We start from the raw sequence: 17,563 nt of genomic DNA on the forward strand, positions 1-17,563 counted from the left end.
CATGGGTGATGTTCCCCAGCCTGCTCAGGTGGAAGGTTCTGGAAGCTGACTCCCAGGGTAAGCACACATTTATTAACCTAGGGGACTAAGCACAAAAGGATCCCACTCTGTCCCGGGATCATAATAGCAGGTCAGTATGGCTGGCCACTCCCACCATGAAGTCAGCCCCTCATGGGAGCCCCTCCATGGCACAAGTTGTCTGCAAGTGTGAGGGGTGGAGGCCACGAGGGTTAGGGTTAGGGTTGTGGCCCCAGTGATGCCCTCCAGCACCCATGAAGGATGGGCTGGCCGTTGGTGCTGCTGGTGTTCCTCCTGCCCAAGGTGCCAAAGCCCAGAGGACAACACACCCCCTGCCCTGGAGCCTGGCATCCCCCTTGACCTCCTTACTGTAAGGGGCTCCTCCCTACACTCCCCCGCTACCTACTCAGAGAGGTAGCCCTTGACCTCAGAGAGACAGGCCTTGACAACAAGACCTGGGAATGAATAAAGCCAGAAAGAAAACCAATGCCAGCCCCTCCCCTTGTCCATCAGACCCCTTATCCTTGCCAGGGAGGAAGCTGAGGAATGAGAAGGCTCCTGACCTCCTGGCTGTGGGCGACCTCTCGCTGCCTCCTGAGGAGGCCTCTGAATGCTGGGGGACAGCTGAGTGGGGTGACAGCCAGCACCATGTACATCTTGGGCCCCCACCTGCCCCCAGCCCCGCACTCACCTGGTAGGCAGCTTGTCTCATGAACTGCTTGGCCGGCTGCTTCCATATGGCAGGCACTGTGATGACCCATCTGACATCAGAGTTCTCGAACTCTGAACCCGCCTGGTCGCTCAGCTCCTGAAGCCAGAGAAAATGCAGCAGGTCAAGTAGGCAGAACTGGTCCTCCCGCGGCTTCGCCGAAAATCCAGATTTCTTGACCACGAACTTTTGGGGCGTCTATTCTGCAGTCCCCTGAACCTAACCAGCATCAGGAACAAGAATCCGTTGTCTGAATTTTCAGCAAACAGGGAGCTAACCAGCTCCTTCATTCACTGGATGTGGCTGCGGGTAGAGGCGGGCAGATCTGAGGCCTTTGGTCACTTCCTAGTCCTGTGATGTAGGGCAAGTGACCACCTCTCAGGCCTCAGATTCCTTATCTGCACAATGGGGATAAGAGTAAGCTCATATCATTGTTGGGAGGATTGATTGTTTTCTCAGAGCTCCACTTCCTGACAGCTTCCTCTGCCACGTCAATCTTGTTAAGCTCCTTCCATACCTCATCTCCATGAACCCATTTGAGAATCCTGTCTGGAAGAGGTAGGCACAGCCCCTTCTCTACAGATGGCAAACTAAGGCCTAGATGTGTTCAGTATCTCTGTGATGACTGACCAGCTAGAAAGGAGCAGAGACAAACTCTGCACCCTGACCCGGGTCTATGTTGACGCTAAAGGCCAAGAAAGGTCTTAACAAAATTGTTACTTTTGGTCTCAGATCTGAACAGTGCCTGGCCTACAGGAATGTTTAGCAGCTGGTGGCATTTGTTATCAGAGTTGTCACTCACTCACCTTACTGCAAGCCCAGCACATCGTCGGGGGTTTCCTGGCAGGCTGGGAAGGGTATGAGCAACATGACCTAGCAAGAATGGTGCTGCCCTTGACTTTCAGTTAATGTAAAACCTATCTACACACAGAAACAGGCTCACAGACACAGAGATCAGACTCGTGGTTGACAAGGGGAAGAGGGAGAGGAGGAGGGATGGACTGGGAGTTTAAGGGTGGTAGATGCAAACTATTACATTTAGAATGGATAAACAATAAGGTCCTGCTGCACTGCACATGGGCTACGTCCAGTCTCCTGGGATAAATCATAATGGAAAAGAATATATATTTTTTAATGTACAGATGTGTATAACTTTGCTGTACAGCAGAGACTGGCATAACATTGCAAATCAACTATACTTAAAAAAAAAAATCAGTGAGACCCACCTGGATAAACAGCATGGGTAGAAACATCAGAGGTCTCAATCAGGCCCATGAAGACAAAAGACCTCTGATCAATGCTCACGCCACCTGCCCCTCCCCTCCTGCTCCCACATTCCCCAGACAAATCTGAACTCAAACCTGGTGCTGGCGTTTTAGTCACCAAGTCATGTCCGACTCTTGCGACCTCAAGGACTGTAGCCCTCCAGGATCCTCTGTCCATGGGATTTCTCAAGCAAGAATACTGGAGTGGGTTGCCATTTCCTTCTCCAGGGGATCTTCCTGACCCAGGGATTGAACCCATGTCTCCAGCTTGGCTGGCAGATTCTTCACCACTGAGCTACCTCAGAAATATATACATACATATATACGTATATATATATCTACATATGTAGATAGATATATGTAGATAGATACATACATATGTATGTAGATATATATATACTTCAAATTCTTTTCCATTATAGGTTATTATAAGATGCTGAATAAAATTCCCTGTGTTATACATAGGTCCTGTTTTCTTCCATTTTATACATAGTAGTGTCTGTTAAGGGCTTCCTTGGTGGCTCAGCTGGTAAAGAATCCGCCTGCAATGCAGGATACCCTAGTTTGATTCCTGGGACAGGAAGATACCCTGGAAAAGGGTTAGGTTACCCACTCCAGTATTCTTGGGCATTCCTGGTGTCTCAGATAGTAAAGAATCTCCCTGCAATATGGGAGACTTGAGTTTGATCCCTGGATTGGGAAGATCCCCTGGAGGAGGGCATGGCAACCCACTCTGGTATTTTTGCCTGGAGAATCCCCATGGACAGAGGGGCCTGGCGGGCTACAGTCCACAGGGTTGCAAAGAGTCAGACATGACTGAGCGACTAAGCATAGCACAGCACAGTGTCTGTTAATCCCAAACTCCTAATTTATCCCTCCCCAACCCTTTCCCCTTTGGTAACCATAAGTATGTTTTCTATGTCTGTGGATCTACTTCTGTTTTATAGAGAAGTTCATTTGCATCATTTTTTAGATTCTACACATATGTGATATATGATATTTGTCTTTGATTTACTTCACTAATACAACAATCTCTAGGTCCGTCCATGTTGCTGCAAATGACATTATTTCATTCTTTTTAATGGCTGAGTAATATTCCATTTTTATTTGTACCACATCTTCTTTACCCATTCATCTAGTCAATGGACATTTAGGTTACTTCCATGTCTTTGTTACTGTATAATAAATAATGCTCCTATGAACCTTGGGGTGCATGTATCTTTTTAAATTTGCATGTATACTTTCATCTTTTCTGGATATATGTCCAGTAGGATTGCTAGTAAAACAGTCATTTTCTGTTTGTGTCTTTTTTTTGTGTTTATTTTTTTGATGTTTTATTTCCTTGAGGGCTTCCCTGGTGGTTCAGCTGGTAAAGAATCCACCTGCAGTGTAGGAGACCTGGGTTTGATCCCTGAGTTGGGAAGATTCCCTAGAGAAGGGGATGGCTGCCCACTCCAGTATTCTGGCCTGGAGAATTCCATGGACTGTATAGTCCATGGGGTCGCAAAGAGTCAGACATGACAGTGACTTTCACTTTCTGACAGGAGGTCAAGATGGCAATCTCGGACTGCAAGGAGATCAAACCAGTCAATCCTAAAGGAAATCGGTCCTGAATATTCATTGGAAGGACTGATGCTGAAGCTCCAATACTTTGGCCACCTGATGTGAAGAACTGACTCCTTGGAAAGGACACTGATTCTGGGAAAGATTGAAGGTAGGAGAAGGGGATGACAGAGGATGATACAGTTGGATGGCATCACCAACTCGATGGACATGAGTTTGAGTAAGCTCCAGGAGTTGGTGATGGACAGGGAAGCCTGGCTTGCTGCAGTCCATGGGGTCGCAAAGAGTCGGACACGACTGACGACTGAATTGAACTGAACTGATTTCTCTGTAGGTCTGCGCTGGGCTGTAAAAGTAGGCGAGACTGTAATGGGTTGAGAGGGATGCTAAAGGTACCGCCTATATTAACCGTCCAGCCTATTTTAAACTCTTTAAACAGGAAAAGGCTCAAAGATGAATGACGGGCTTTCCTAGCCATATGGAAAGTTGTCTGGTTGGGCTGTTTGCTCACCAGAGGGTGGAGACCAGCTTGGAAGGGAAGGAAGCTGGCACTGACTGAACATTTCCTGTCATGGCACTTTCACCAACTGTCCCTCGTGAACAACAAGACCGCTCCAGGGATGTGATTTCTGAGAAATCTACTTGAGCTTATTCAGGTCCAACATGCAGCAGTCCATTGCTCTGAATCCACCTGCCCCTTGAACACCTGCCAGCCTCTTGTGAAGGACCCAGTTCCTATACATCTCCTCAGACTTTTCTTCACAATGTGTTCCCTGCTGGGAGAAAGTTCCTGAAGGCTCTGGCTGAGCCGACAGGTACACAACCACCCCCCGTTCACCCATACTGTGCCTGATGACCTCTGTCCCCTCCCATCCCTCCCTCCCCTGAAAGAAGGACTGCTCAGGCCTGTCCTCACGTCATGGCCAACCTGAGACACACTCCAAAGTCACAGACTTTCTCAAGTCCTACATTTTCCCTGAGTTCCCGTGGCTCCTCGTCTTAATCTGAAGACACCCTGCCCCCTTTCATGCCTGCATCTTCCTCTGGGCACTCAGTCAGTCCCCCTGGAATTCCTCTCTTCAGGCCCACAGAGGGCCACCTCCTCCCCTGCTTTAAGGCCTTCTTGGACCCACGGCGGCTCCCTTTCACTGCAGTCATGAAATTAAAAGACGCTGGCTCCCTGAAAGAAAAGTTATGACCAACCTAGACAGCATATTAAAAAGCAGAGACATTACTTTGCCAACAAAGGTCCGTCTAGTCAAAGTTATGGTTTTTCCAGTAGTCAGGTATGCATATGAGTTGGACTATAAAGAAAGCTGAGCGCCGAAGAAATGGTGCTTTTGAAATGTGGTGTTGGAGAAGACTGAGAGTCCCTTGGACTGCAAGGAGATCCAACCAGTACATCCTAAAGGAAATCAGTCCTGAATATTCATTGGAAGGACTGATGCTGAAGCTGAAACTCCAATACTTTGGCCACCTGATGCGAAGAGCTGACTCACTGGAAAAGACCCTGATGCTGGGAAAGATTGAAGGCAGGAAGAGAAGGGGACGACAGAGGATGAGACGGTTGGATGGCATCAGTGACTCGATGGACATGAGTTTGAGTAAACTCTGGGAGTTGGAGGTGGACAGGGAGGCCTGGTGTGCTGCAGTCCATGGGATCTCAAAGAGTTGCACATGACTGAGCGACTGAACTGAACTGGACCCATGGCAGCTCCCTTTCCATGGGTCCCCACTGGCCTCCCTGCTCCTGCCTCTGACTGATCGCCACCTGCTTCCCAGTGAACCCACCTCTGTCTCTCTCCCACTCCCTTCCCTAGAGTCCCCTCCCCACCCCCTTTGATGAAGGAAACACTCCCTCCCTCCATCACATCCCATTTATCTTCTTGGTTTCCACGTTCCTCAGATGAGCCCGCAGGTGGCGTGTCAGCCTCTCCCTCAGCCCTCAGGCCTGCGTCAGGGTCTGAGAGAGCTGCCAACAGGTCACTCTTCTTCCCCTGCAGGCCCTGAGGACCACGGCGGTCTCCCCTCCTCTAACACTGCCCTCGAGGCCACTCACTGCCCTGAGAGAAGTCCCGTGAGGGCTCCCCACGGCCCAGGAAGAATTCCTTCTACTGGCATTCGAGACTCTGCACCATCTCATCCCCCGCTCACTGGTCCCGCTCTCTCTGCAGCTTTGCCCTTCGCCTGCTCCAAACCGCCTGCTCCCCGCAGCGGTTGGCCATGTTTTCTTTCCCCTGAGCTGTTCCTGGGCCGTTCCACCAGGTGAAACACCTGCCCTGCCAGCTGCTGCGTGTCAGAAGCCCCCAAGCCCTCTCCACCGGGGGGATTCCCTGCTACTGTTGTTGGGTAGAATCTCTGCCTTCACTGAATTCCCGACACCCATCAATTGACTGCATACCCCATTGCAGTTTGTTTCCACACAACCAGAACTCAGAGAGGACCTGGCCCACACGAAGTACTCAAAACAAAAGGTACTTGAATGGATGAAAGCAGTATTAGGTTCTCACTTCTTTGGCTCCTGCTAGCCCTATTTCTGCGGAGAACGCAGTGGCACCCCACTCCAGTACTCTTGCCTGGAGAATCCCATGGGTGGAGGAGCCTGGTAGGCTGCAGTCCATGGGGTCTCGAAGAGTCGGACACGACTGAGCGACTTCACTTTCACTTTCCACTTTCATGCATTGGAGAAAGAAATGGCAACCCACTCCAGTGTTCTCGCCTGGAGAATCCCAGGGACGGGGGAGCCTGGTGGGCTGCCGTCTATGGGGTCACACAGAGTCGGACACGACTGAAGCAGCAGCAGCAGCCCTATTTCTGAACTTCCCAAGTGGCGCTAGTGGTAAATAACCTGCCAATGCAGGACACTTAAGAGATGCAGGTTTGATCCCTGGGTTTGGAAGATCCCCTGGAGAAGGGCATGGAAATCCACTCCAGCATTTTTGCCTGAAGAATCCCATGGACAGAGGAGCCTGGCTGGCTACGGTCCATAAGGTTGGGGACACAACTGAAGCGACTTAGCATGCACGTACGCAGTCCTATTTCTAGAATTCTATTCTATTTCAAGAATTCACTAAATTTCTTCTGTTTGTTTTGTTATTTTAGTCACTAGGTCGTGTCTGACTCTTTTGCCACCACATGCTCCTCTGTCCATGGGATTCTTCATGAAAGAATACTGGAGTGGGTTGCCATTTCCTTCTCCAGGGGATCTTCCCGACTGAGGTATCAAACTCACATCTCGTACTTTAGCTGGTGGATTCTTTGTCACTGAACCACCCTGGAAGCCCCACATTTCTTCTATTGATCCCATAATACCAAATGCTTCTGAGGTTCCCAGTTCTTTCGAGACAGAGCTCAGTACAAGGCTCTTTAATGCCCTGATCTACACCCACTCGTCACCATGCCCATGGGAGGGGACTCTGAGCAGACTGCTATATTCCCCTGGGAAACTAGCCGTTTTCTTCATTCTGAGCCATCATTGAACAAACCTTTGTGAAAGGCCAACCAAAGGGGGCTTATTCACCGGGTCAGCTTCTTCCATGGGGTCTGGGGTGCAAGCCATGGAGAGAGACAGCAGCAACTATTTGCCAAGTGTTTACTCCTTCCTGAGCCCCATGGGAGGGGCTCATTTAACATTCAACCTTTCACTTATTATCAAACGACCCCCAGGGAAGGTGCCTGCCTCCTTCTTCACGTTAGGTATGTGGGTATCAGAGAAGCTGAGCACCTTGCCCAGGATCACACAGTTGCGACGTGGGTCCCCTATCTTTCTTTCTTTTGTTTGTTTTACTGAGATATAATTCACATGCCATAAAACTCACCTTTAAAGTGTACAGCTCAGTGGGTGCGAGTATATTCACAAGGTGGTGTGACCTTCCCACTGTCTAACTTCATCATCCCCCAAAGAAACCCATACCCCCGGCAGTCACTCCTCACTCCCACACCCCCCCGCCTCTGGCAATCACTCATCTACTTTCTGTCCCCATGGATTTGCCTCTTTGGGACATTTCCTACAAATGGAATCCTACGCTAAGTGGCCTTTTGTATCTGGCTTCTTTCACTTCGCATCATGTCGTCGAGGTTCATCTGTGTCACGGCATACGTCAGTACTTCATTCCTCTTTAAGGCTGAGTAATATTCCAGTGTGTGGGTGGATCCCATTTAGTTACCCTTTCATCCACAGATGGACATGTCGGTTGTTTCTGCCTTTTTGGTTATTATGAACAGTGCTGCTATGAACATTCATGCACAGGTTTTTATGTGAATATATGTTTTCTTTTCTCTGGTACACACCTAGGGTTGGAACCTCCAGCTCACTCTGTGTTTAACCTTTTTTTTAGTTAGTTATTTTTTGGCTGTGCGGGGTCTTTGTTGCTGCACGGTTTTCTTGCTCCTGGCAGTGAGCAGGGGCTACTCTCGTGGTGTGTGGGCTTCTCACTGCGGTGGCCTCTTCTGTTGTGGATCACAGACTCTAGGATGTGTGGGCTTCGGTAGTTTCAGCTCTCAGGCTCTAGCGCACAGGCTCAATAGCTGTGACACACGGGTTTTAGTTGCTCTGCGGCATGTGGAATCTTCCCGGACCAGGGATCGAACTCCCGTCTCCTGCACTGGCAGGCAGATTCTTTACCACTGAGCCACTAGGGAAGCCCCTGTGTTTAACCTTTTGAGGAACTGCCAGGCTGTTCTCCCCAGCAGTTGCCCCATGCTCCCTCCCCACCAGCAGCGCACATGGCTGCATCCTGCTTTCTGAATACGAAGCCCACATTCTGTGCCCCTCCACAGTACAGGCTCTGGTATGTGCCTACCTTCAGTGCTTGCTCCTTAAAGTACTGCAGGGCGTAAGCAAAGATTTCAAGGGCTTTGACTTTCTTGCCGTTTGCTGCTGTCAGGTCTGTATCCATGGTGAGGTCCTGGAGGGGAGAATGAAGTGAGATAGGAAGAAGAAAGCCTCCCTTCTGGCTTTAGGCACTGCCACTCGGAGACCCAGGAATCCCAGTGAACCATGTTTGTGTTTCCTGCAGACTAGGATGGCATGCCCCCAGGACAGGGCTGGCAGCATCGCCCCCTTACTGTGTAGAAGGCCCTGGCTGCCCCCCCCCCCAATCCCATCTCCACTGCTGCCCTCCCTCCCTCTTTTCTTCCCTCTTCTGGACCCTCTGGGAGCAGAGGTCTTGGGGCAGCAACAGAGCTGGGGAAGAAAGAAAAGGCAGCAGCCACCACTCCCGATGCAATTTACATACTATTTCCACACATGGACACACATGGTCACCCTTGGGAACCCTCCTAATTGAGGCCTAGATAATCATGCCAACTCGCTGATGTGCATGGCACTAAACAGGCATGAAGCTTTCACTACCCGATGAGCTGCCAACCAAGTCACAAAAATAGAAGGGCTCCTATTTTAAGGCTTGTGCTGTCTAATCCACTGAGAGCCCAGCATCACTGCCTTCTTCTCCTGCCAGAAGCCACAGCAGCTGCTGCGTGTGATCCTCGGGTGGAAGATGCTCCGTGAGATGCCAGATGGACTGAGGTCATTAAAAAATGATGAAAATAGCCCCCAGGGGGTGGGAATGGGCAGAGCAAATATCAGGAGGAAGCCCCTAAGTCTCCTGGAACCAGCAGACTTATCACCACTGGGGGAAAAAAATCAGTGTGGCCTCTGGATTGATCCAGGTTGGGTAATTAGCCTTTGCCTTTGGAGCGTGAAGGAGTATCAAGTGCTAAACTGGCCTTGTGGGACCTGCCCGTCATCTCAATCCATCTGCACAAGCTCACTACTCCAACACCTGGGGTTAAGCAAAGACACCCCAGCTTTGGGGTGGTGGCTCCCAGGCCACTTCCAGCCACCAGGAAGACAAGGGCTTGGAATTTAAAAATTCAAACTGAAGAAATTCTGGGCTTCCACTTGCAGGAGACTGCTATAAGGCACCGAATCCCATCAGGTGAAACAGGAAGGACGCTTTTCGAGCAGATGTTGGTCTGCTTGAGAGAGAGACCACCACGTGCACGAGCACAGAGCCCTGGGTGCTGGCTGCAAGATCTCCCCAGTAACATCTGTTTTGTCATCTGCAAACCCTTAACAGGAGACAGATAAAAGCGATACTAATAGAAGGTAGCAATTGACTTTAACTTGCTAAGGGCTGGCATGGTTATAAGGGCTTTGTGTATTTTGATTCCTTTAATCCTTACAACTGGAGAAGGCAATGGCACCCCACTCCAGTACTCTTGCCTGGAAAATCCCATGGATGGAGGAGCCTGGTAGGCTGCAGTCCATGGGGTCGCTAAGAGTCGGACACAACTGAGAGACTTCACTTTCACTTTTCACTTTCATGCATTGGAGAAGGAAATGGCAACCCACTCCAGTGTTCTTGCCTGGAGAATCCCAGGGGCGGGGGAGCCTGGTAGGCTGCCGTCTCTGGGATCACACAGAATCGGACATGACTGAAGTGACTTAGCATAGCATAGCATAGCATAGCAATCCTTACAACATCCTGATAAGAAAAGCACAAGTAAAGTCTCCATTTCACAGATAAGGTAAAGCAAGGCAGGAGAGGCTCAGTGACTTGGATCAAGTATCGCAAAGGTGGCAGAGGTGGGATTTAAACCCAGACCATCTGGCTTCAGGGTCTGTGGTCCGAAACCCTATCGGTATCCTGCATCTCTAACTGTGCATGTTAAGGAAAATTTAAGGGATAAGCTGCTTAAACTGAAAAAATTGTATCCTATGGACCAACATTTTGATGAAGCTCAGGGGAGGGTCCTAATCGACTTGGCCATCTCACTGAACCCTGGAAAGTAGGGAGCAAAACTGCCTCAGGCACTGAACCTCCAATTATTGGGGGGAGGGTTGATTTCCTGAGCCACTCCTTCCCCACACAGAGGGTTAAATGAGCTAGCTGTTTTGTTACTTCCAAACTGGTTCACTAATAGCCACTACCCTGAGCTCCCAAAAGGCCTCCCAGCCCCCAAGTCCTTCCTTCAGGACCCCTTGATTTCCCATAATCCAGCAACTGAAACGGGATCTCCCAGAACAGCAGGGCCCCCCCAGCCCCCTGTGCCTGTGCTCCATCCAGCCAGTGTCTCTCTGACGGGTCGATTTCCAAAGCAAACAAGTTGCTAAATATTCTGAATATCTCCTTGTCCATGTGTGCATCCGAAAATGTACCATGTGGTCCAAAGCGTGGTGTGCTCCAGGCTATTTCTAAAATCAGGTGAGTGGACATTCATTTCTGCTCGGGAGAAACCTGAGGGCCCCCAGGGGTCGGGGAGGGCTGGAGGAACCTCGGCTCTCGGGCACTTGGGGCCCGGGAGAGGCTGGCTCACCCCAGTTGTGTGCAGCTTCATCTTGAACTTCTCCAGGTACAGCCACTGCTTGGCCTCGTTGGGGTCCAGGTCATGGTAAAAGTCCCTGGCGGCATACCCGAAACTGTGGAACTTCCTCTCTGGCGTCAACAGGATGGTGGTCGGAGTCTTCTGGTTGGACACCCCAGGGTCGCCTCCTTCCCATCGCCTGCCGCCAAGGAAAGGCAGAGGTTATGGGCCTTCTTGCACGGATGTAAGCACCTACTGTGTACAAGGCTGGTACAGATGTGGGTGCTCACAGTGGCTGCTACAGGTGCCCTCATTTTAGCTGGTTGAGTGGTGCCCAGAGACACAATTTGAGTTAATAAGTAAAATGAAAGGGACAAGGGCCAGGTTCTTGCTCAGTAACAAAGTCTATTTTATCCTTTCACTCAAAGTTTACTGAGCAGCTACTTTGTGCCAGTTGCTGGTGACACAGAGATAAAACATTTATATTTCTGCCTTCAAATAACTCGCAACATAGTAGGTAACTGTGTCTGTGTGTGTTTGGTGTGCATTTTGGCTTTTTAATCTGCAAACACTCAATAGCAGATGGATCCTCTTTGAAACAGGCAGGGGAGAAACACACACATAAATACCTGCCTCATCAGATGGAGAGGAAGGGTCTGGGAAGACAGCCCAGAGAGGTCAAAGGAGGCAGAGAGATGGGGGCCTTGGAAAGAATGCAGGGTTCAGGGGAGACTTGAAGGATGGACAGACAGCCAGATGTTGAAAGAGGGACAGACTGCAGGCTGCTCAGAGAGGGGCAAGCACAGGGCAGGTATGGGGAATGCCAGGTGACTGTGTGGGTTGGAGAAAGCATGTAAATGAGGAGAGTGATTGTGCTCGGGTGGGGAAAACGAGACTGGAAAGGCGGTGAGGACCCTGAAGAGTGAGAGATTTAATCAGTGAGTAATAGGGAGCCACTAAAGGTTTTAGAGCAGGGGCAGACAGAATCAGAGCTGTTGTTGACCCAAAGCAAACTGGACTAAAGGAAGGGAGCCTGGAAGCCAGGAGGCTGAGAACAAAGCTCAGGTCTCAAGGTGAGGGAGCTCGTACAAGGATAGAGAGCCCCGGGAAGAGAGAGAGGGGATAATGGGGAGGAACCATCCAGAAGGAGAACCAAGCCAAATGGCCTCACTGGTGAGCAGGTGCCAGGGCACCCCACAGGTTTCAAGCTGGGGAGTCTGGAGGAGAGAGTGCCCCTCACAAATGCCAGCAGTCCCGGCCAAGAAGTAGGCAGGAGGAAACATGGAGAGCTTTATTTGAAAGTGCTGGAATTGAACTCCCAGGTGGGGCTTGAAGGTGCAAGCCAGGAAGAGATCCAGGCAAGAAACAGACCCGGGCACCCCCATCCTGGGTGACAGTCACAGTGGCAGGTGGATGAGAGTGCTGATCGGAACGGCTCTCATCAGAACAGCTCTGGTGGAGGGAAGTGACCATACCCTGCATGTCTGTGTGCTGAAGAGGAGCCAGAAGCCAGGAGGGGTGAGTACAGACTGTAGGATGCAATGGGATTAGATCCTGGAACTGATGGGAAGTGTGATGGAGCAAGCAGTGGGTAGGTGAGCCCCAGAAAAGCTTCCATCCTCCTCGCAGACAGAAAGAAGGAGAAAAGTAAAGAGAGTGGAGAAGACAGGTGACTGGATGCTTCTCCCTTCTTTGGGGCCACAGCAGCGAAGCCCTGGCTGCCAGAAAGACAGGATGCTGTCTCCTCTACCAGGTCCTGGCTCAGCAGGTGGCTCCAGTCCTGCCACACGACCCCTACGAGCAGCCTCTGGGGGAGACACAGTGCACTAGGGGAGGAGCATCTTCCTCCCCAGCCGCTCTCCTGGCTGGGCTCACACCTGCCACCGCCATCACAGTCCAGACGGACAGCCAGCCTTTCCCTAGACCTGCCACGCAGATGGGCCGGAGTCATCCCTGGCCAGTTCCCCGGTCAAGCCCCATCCACCCAGGGAGCCAAGTCCCCATGGTGACCCCACTGAGATGCAGAGATGATCACCATCCCAGGCCGACACTGGTGCCTGGACCAGGGATGCGTTCCACACACAGCCTTTCAGAAATAGGTTTTCCAGGACTATGAACACTGACATTTCCAGTAGGTAATGGAATTCCAGCGTTTTGCCCTTCAAATGTTCAATTCTTCATTCCTATTTAAATATAAAAAATTAAACTTTCTCATTCATAATTCTGTCAGTCTGGATCAAGGTGATATTAATATGTTCTGACTGAAATAAAATTCAGGTAGAACCTTCCTCCAAAACCTCTACAATTACTAAGATAACACCCCTAGAGACCCTGAACTCTGTGAAGGCTTTGTAAGAATTCCTCCCCAGCAAGTTCAAAGTTATTTCTGCTCCTTTCTCTTTTGTCAATTTTCACTGTATGACTCTCCCTTTAGAGATAAATTTCTTAAAACAACAATACAGCCGATAAACGTTGATTCTAGTTTATGGGGGCTTCCCTGGTGGCTCAGATGGTAAAGAATCTGCCTGCAGTGCAGGTTTGATCCCTGGGTCGGGAAGAGCCCCTAGAGAAGGGAATGGCAACCCACTCCAGTATTCTTGTTTGATCCCTGGGTCGGGAAGATCCCCTGGAGAAGGGAATGGTAACCCACTCCAGTATTCTTGCCTGGAGAATCCCATGGACAGAGGAGCCCACGGTCCATGGGGTCGCAAAGAGTTGGACACGACTTAGTGACTAAACAACAATAAAGCACTTGATAGGAAATCTCACCACATTTGCACACACACTCTGAGAAGCAGGTACTGTGTTATCCCCATTTCACAGATAAGGAAACTGAGCTTTAGAAGGTTCACTAATTGCCTGAAAGTGAAGTGAAGTGTAGTCACTCAGTCGTGTCCCACTCTTTGCGACCCGATGGACTATAGCCTATCAGGCTCCCCTGTCCATGGGATTTCCCAGGCAAGACTACTGGAGGGGGTTGCCATTTCCTTCTCCAGAGGATCTTCCCAACCCAGTGATCGAACCCTGGTCTCCCACATTGTAGGCAGACACTTTACTGTCTGAGCCACCAGGGAAGTCCTTTGCCTGAGGTCACACAGAGAAAGACCTGGATCTCCTCCATCACAAACATCCTGTAAGTCAGTGCCTCTTGCCAAGGAGGCATGCTAGAAGTTTCCAACATACTCTCTAGGCGCTTTCCCAAACCAACTAAGTCAGAATTAAACCAATGACTTTACAGACCAGGAACCTGGAGCCCAGAGATCAGAAGCGGCTTGCCCAAAGTGGCATGGTGAGATTAGGCCAAGCAGGGCCAGAATCCAGGAAAAGACCTGCCTACTAAGTACCATTCATCTGCTCATTGGACGATTCCCTCTCCCCTCCCCCAGAGCCCACCCCCAAGTCTCCACAGTGACAAGTGACTGGGGCTAGCCCCTGCCCCTCTGATGCTTACCTCATCACGTGGATGCATTCTGGCTCCTTGGTGAAGCTGTAGGCATAGCCACTGGACGTGGTCCCAAAGTCGATGGCCACCACCACGAGAAACGTCTGCTGCTCAGAGACGTTCGGGTCGGCATCATTCTGTGAGATACATCATTTTGTGAGATACACCAAGTAGGGTACAGGGCGTGGGTGGGGGCAGTCAAGGCCAGCTTTCTGGAAGGTTCCACCCTGCCCTGCTGTGCACCCACTGCAGACAGAAGGACATTCCACGTTTGGTTCAAGTCTGCCACGTGGTGAGCCCTGGGGAGAGGACAGGCCTGCCTCCTGTCCACGCGCCCCCCCCCCCGACCAACTCAGGGAGAAATGGAAGGTCCTCCTGAGTGGAGGGCCAGGCCAGGTCACTGGGGAGGTCACCTGCCTACACGTGTGCACCACATCCTTTATCAACCATGCGTGAACGTGGCAAATTACAGAAACGCTTCCATTTGAACCAGAAGCCCAGTGGTTCCCTGAGTGACGCTGTCTTCCCCCCACTGGCCTCCCCCAGGCCCTACACAGACCTCCAGACCCCGCTCAGCTGTGCCCTGTGTACCCTCCAGGTGACCCCTCCATCTGCCTGGGTGTGTGGGGCAGGGGTGTAGGGCTCAGCATACCAGGAACCTTGCCCAGTCCTGCCACAGTCAGCCATGTGACCCTTGGGGCCCAGAGCCTTTCCTCATCTGTCAAGTGAGTAGGTCAAGTCATTCCAGATTTCCCCAAAAAATTTTAAAGCAGTGTAGACTTCCTTTTTAACACCCACAGAACTTCAAATTATACCAATCAACTTGGGATCGAAGAGTATTGATTGGTTAGAGCAGGGGGTGAGAGCCCCACCTACCTGGCCTTTTGTCACACTGCGCCCCATCCCCTTATGTGACTCTGAAGCTTTTCCAGGGAACCCTCAGGGTACAAAGTTTGAAAACCACAGGACCCGGCTCTTCGGTGCCCAAGCCTCTCAGTTTCCCCAAGCCTGAGGGAGTTCCAGAACACAGGCCTTTCCATGGAAGCCAGGACAGTGCCAGGAAAACCAGGACAAGCTGGCATCCCTCCTTAGTGACGGCTCTGAAGTTCTCAGCAGTGTCTTCTTTGCAGGTCTGAGCAGCTCGTATAAAACCGCCCTTCCCTCCAGGTACTTCTCTCTGGTTGGCTATGTGTAAGTGCCTTGAACAGGTGCCCCACAATATCCATCTGGGGCAGCGTGGGAACCAATGCGCAGTCTCCAGCGCCCCCCTCCCGCCACCCCCGCCCCACTCCCGCCACCCAGGTCTACTCTCCCGGGCAAGCTGATACAGAAGCAGCTACAGCCACAGCTTTTGGTCACAGCACTTAACTGCACTAGAAAAACCACTGCTTTTCACTGATTCTCCCACCGGCCAGATGTGGCCACGTCCTCTCAAGAGGGTGCCCCGCAGTCTCTGAGCCCTGAGTCTTTAAAGAGCTGCTTCCCACTGCCCGCTCATGTTATTCACACCCAGGCCAATGGCTGCAGAAGCACCAGCCACACCACGGAAAGCCTTTTCTGACCCAGAGTAGGGAAAGCTGACTCAGAAAACAAAGGTAATCAGCACATATACTGCCCCCTCCCTACCCCCGACACACATACACACTTCTTACCACAATGTGGGAAGGGGACAGAGGTGTTATTCCTGTGTCCCCCAGGCTCCGGGCCGGAGATGAATATGCAGACGTGGGGACTGTTTCTGAAAGGAAAGACAAGTGCATCCTGAGAGGTGGTGCAGGCTGAGCTGGAGAGCTGAAATGAGGACTGCGTGGCTTTGCTCCTGCGGGAAGTGTTCTCGTCCTTGGAAAGCCAGCTAACGTGGGGCCAGGCTGAACTCCACCCAGAGCGGTAGGGTATCTGATCTGGTTGCCCCATATTTGGTATTTAAAACTTGAACAAATGAGACGCTCCTCTTCTCCCCATGACCACCAAGCCTCTCACTAAGTGCAGTCAATCTCTCAGCACTTAGCACAGAGGCTGTCCAGTCCCTAAACCTACCTTCTTTAGAGCCCATTCTTAACCCAGGCACCAGTATATGGACCAGAGAAGACTGTAGCCCCCCGAGATGATGTGCAAATTTTGTGTTCATTTTCTTAGAAGGTCATCCACAGCCTTCAGGTTTCCAAAGGGTTTTGGGACCCCACCCAAGATTAACAACCCTAATCACCAGAATAGAGGACAGGGGTTCAACTTCCAGAAAGAACTTCTTTGCTTAGTAGAGGCATCACCTCCTCCCTCCTTCCTTCATGAGGCCCTGCCAGAACACAGGGAACTCATCTCGCTTCAGCGATGCTGAAGGATTTGGACATTCAGTAAGAAAAACCACAGCAGAAAGACATATAGATTAGCTTTCCTGGGCCCACAGTCAGGGTCCCACAACAGACAGAGGTCAAAAGAGAGAAAAGCCAGGAGCGAGGCAGCCTGAACATCATTTGGTTGATTCCCCTGCTGCTCTTACAATTACTCAGGCAACTTCTGAAACCCTGCCAGAGCCCCGTGGCTCTCCCCCAGGGATGAGTTCCCAAGGAGGAGTCACCCCTGGCCCTGGTCAGTGCTGGAAGCTCCATCCCCTCTCCCTGCACACTGCCCAGGACTGGGAGCCTGCAGGGCAAGAAAACAAGGATGGTGGGCTCCCCTGTAGAGGTGATGGCCAGGCTCTTGGCATCGACAAGTCCCAGGTACCATCCAAAGAGTTCTGCAAATACTGCTCCATTCAGTATATAGACTAATTACCTGCTGGGAAAAAATGAGTAATTTGTTACAACAATATGTGGTCAAGGAAACCCAGAGTCTATGAGGTATCTGAGAAAGACCTGTCAACTTCTGCGGAGGCACCAGGAGTGGCACCATCTGCATCTGCTGCCAAATCACTTTGGTTAATCCCACGCGCTTACTGATTTCTTTTCCTGCTTGGTGAGAACTCAAACAGCATCATTACAGTGGGTGCCAAACAAGTTGAGAGAATAAAAGGAATCATGAAAGAGGGAATGCAAAGCCTCGAATCTGCACAGCCACCTCCCCACTCTGCAGGCATCTGTTCCCTCTCCTCCCGATGAGGCTCAGTTCCAACCTTTGGGACAAAGGCGCAGAAGCAAGTTAAGTACAGAGACCAAAAATCAATCTGTGGGGGAAAGGACTTAAACAGACATTTCTTCAGAGAAGATATGCTAATGGTCGATAAGCACGTGAAAGATGCTTAACTCATTAGTCATTATAGAA

General features: G+C 50.8%; 1 protein-coding gene across 2 annotated transcripts in view; it reads right to left on the reverse strand.

Moving 5' to 3' along the window:
- Positions 1–17,563, reverse strand: part of HSPA12A (heat shock protein family A (Hsp70) member 12A) — a 173,316-nt gene that overhangs the window by 18,662 nt on the left and 137,091 nt on the right. For both annotated transcript variants that reach the window (XM_086377089.1, XM_086377090.1), the window contains 5 exons: positions 15,958–16,043; positions 14,315–14,442; positions 10,876–11,062; positions 8,358–8,462; positions 710–826 (listed from right to left, as the gene is read on the reverse strand). In XM_086377089.1, the coding sequence (XP_086233215.1) occupies positions 710–826; positions 8,358–8,462; positions 10,876–11,062; positions 14,315–14,442; positions 15,958–16,043 (623 nt within the window). The remainder of the gene's footprint in view (positions 1–709; positions 827–8,357; positions 8,463–10,875; positions 11,063–14,314; positions 14,443–15,957; positions 16,044–17,563) is intronic.

The sequence above is a fragment of the Bos grunniens genome, chromosome 26, assembly GCF_055505025.1.
Source record: "Bos grunniens cultivar Pamir isolate PY7600 chromosome 26, Bosgru_T2T1.0, whole genome shotgun sequence".
NCBI lineage: Eukaryota > Metazoa > Chordata > Mammalia > Artiodactyla > Bovidae > Bos > Bos grunniens.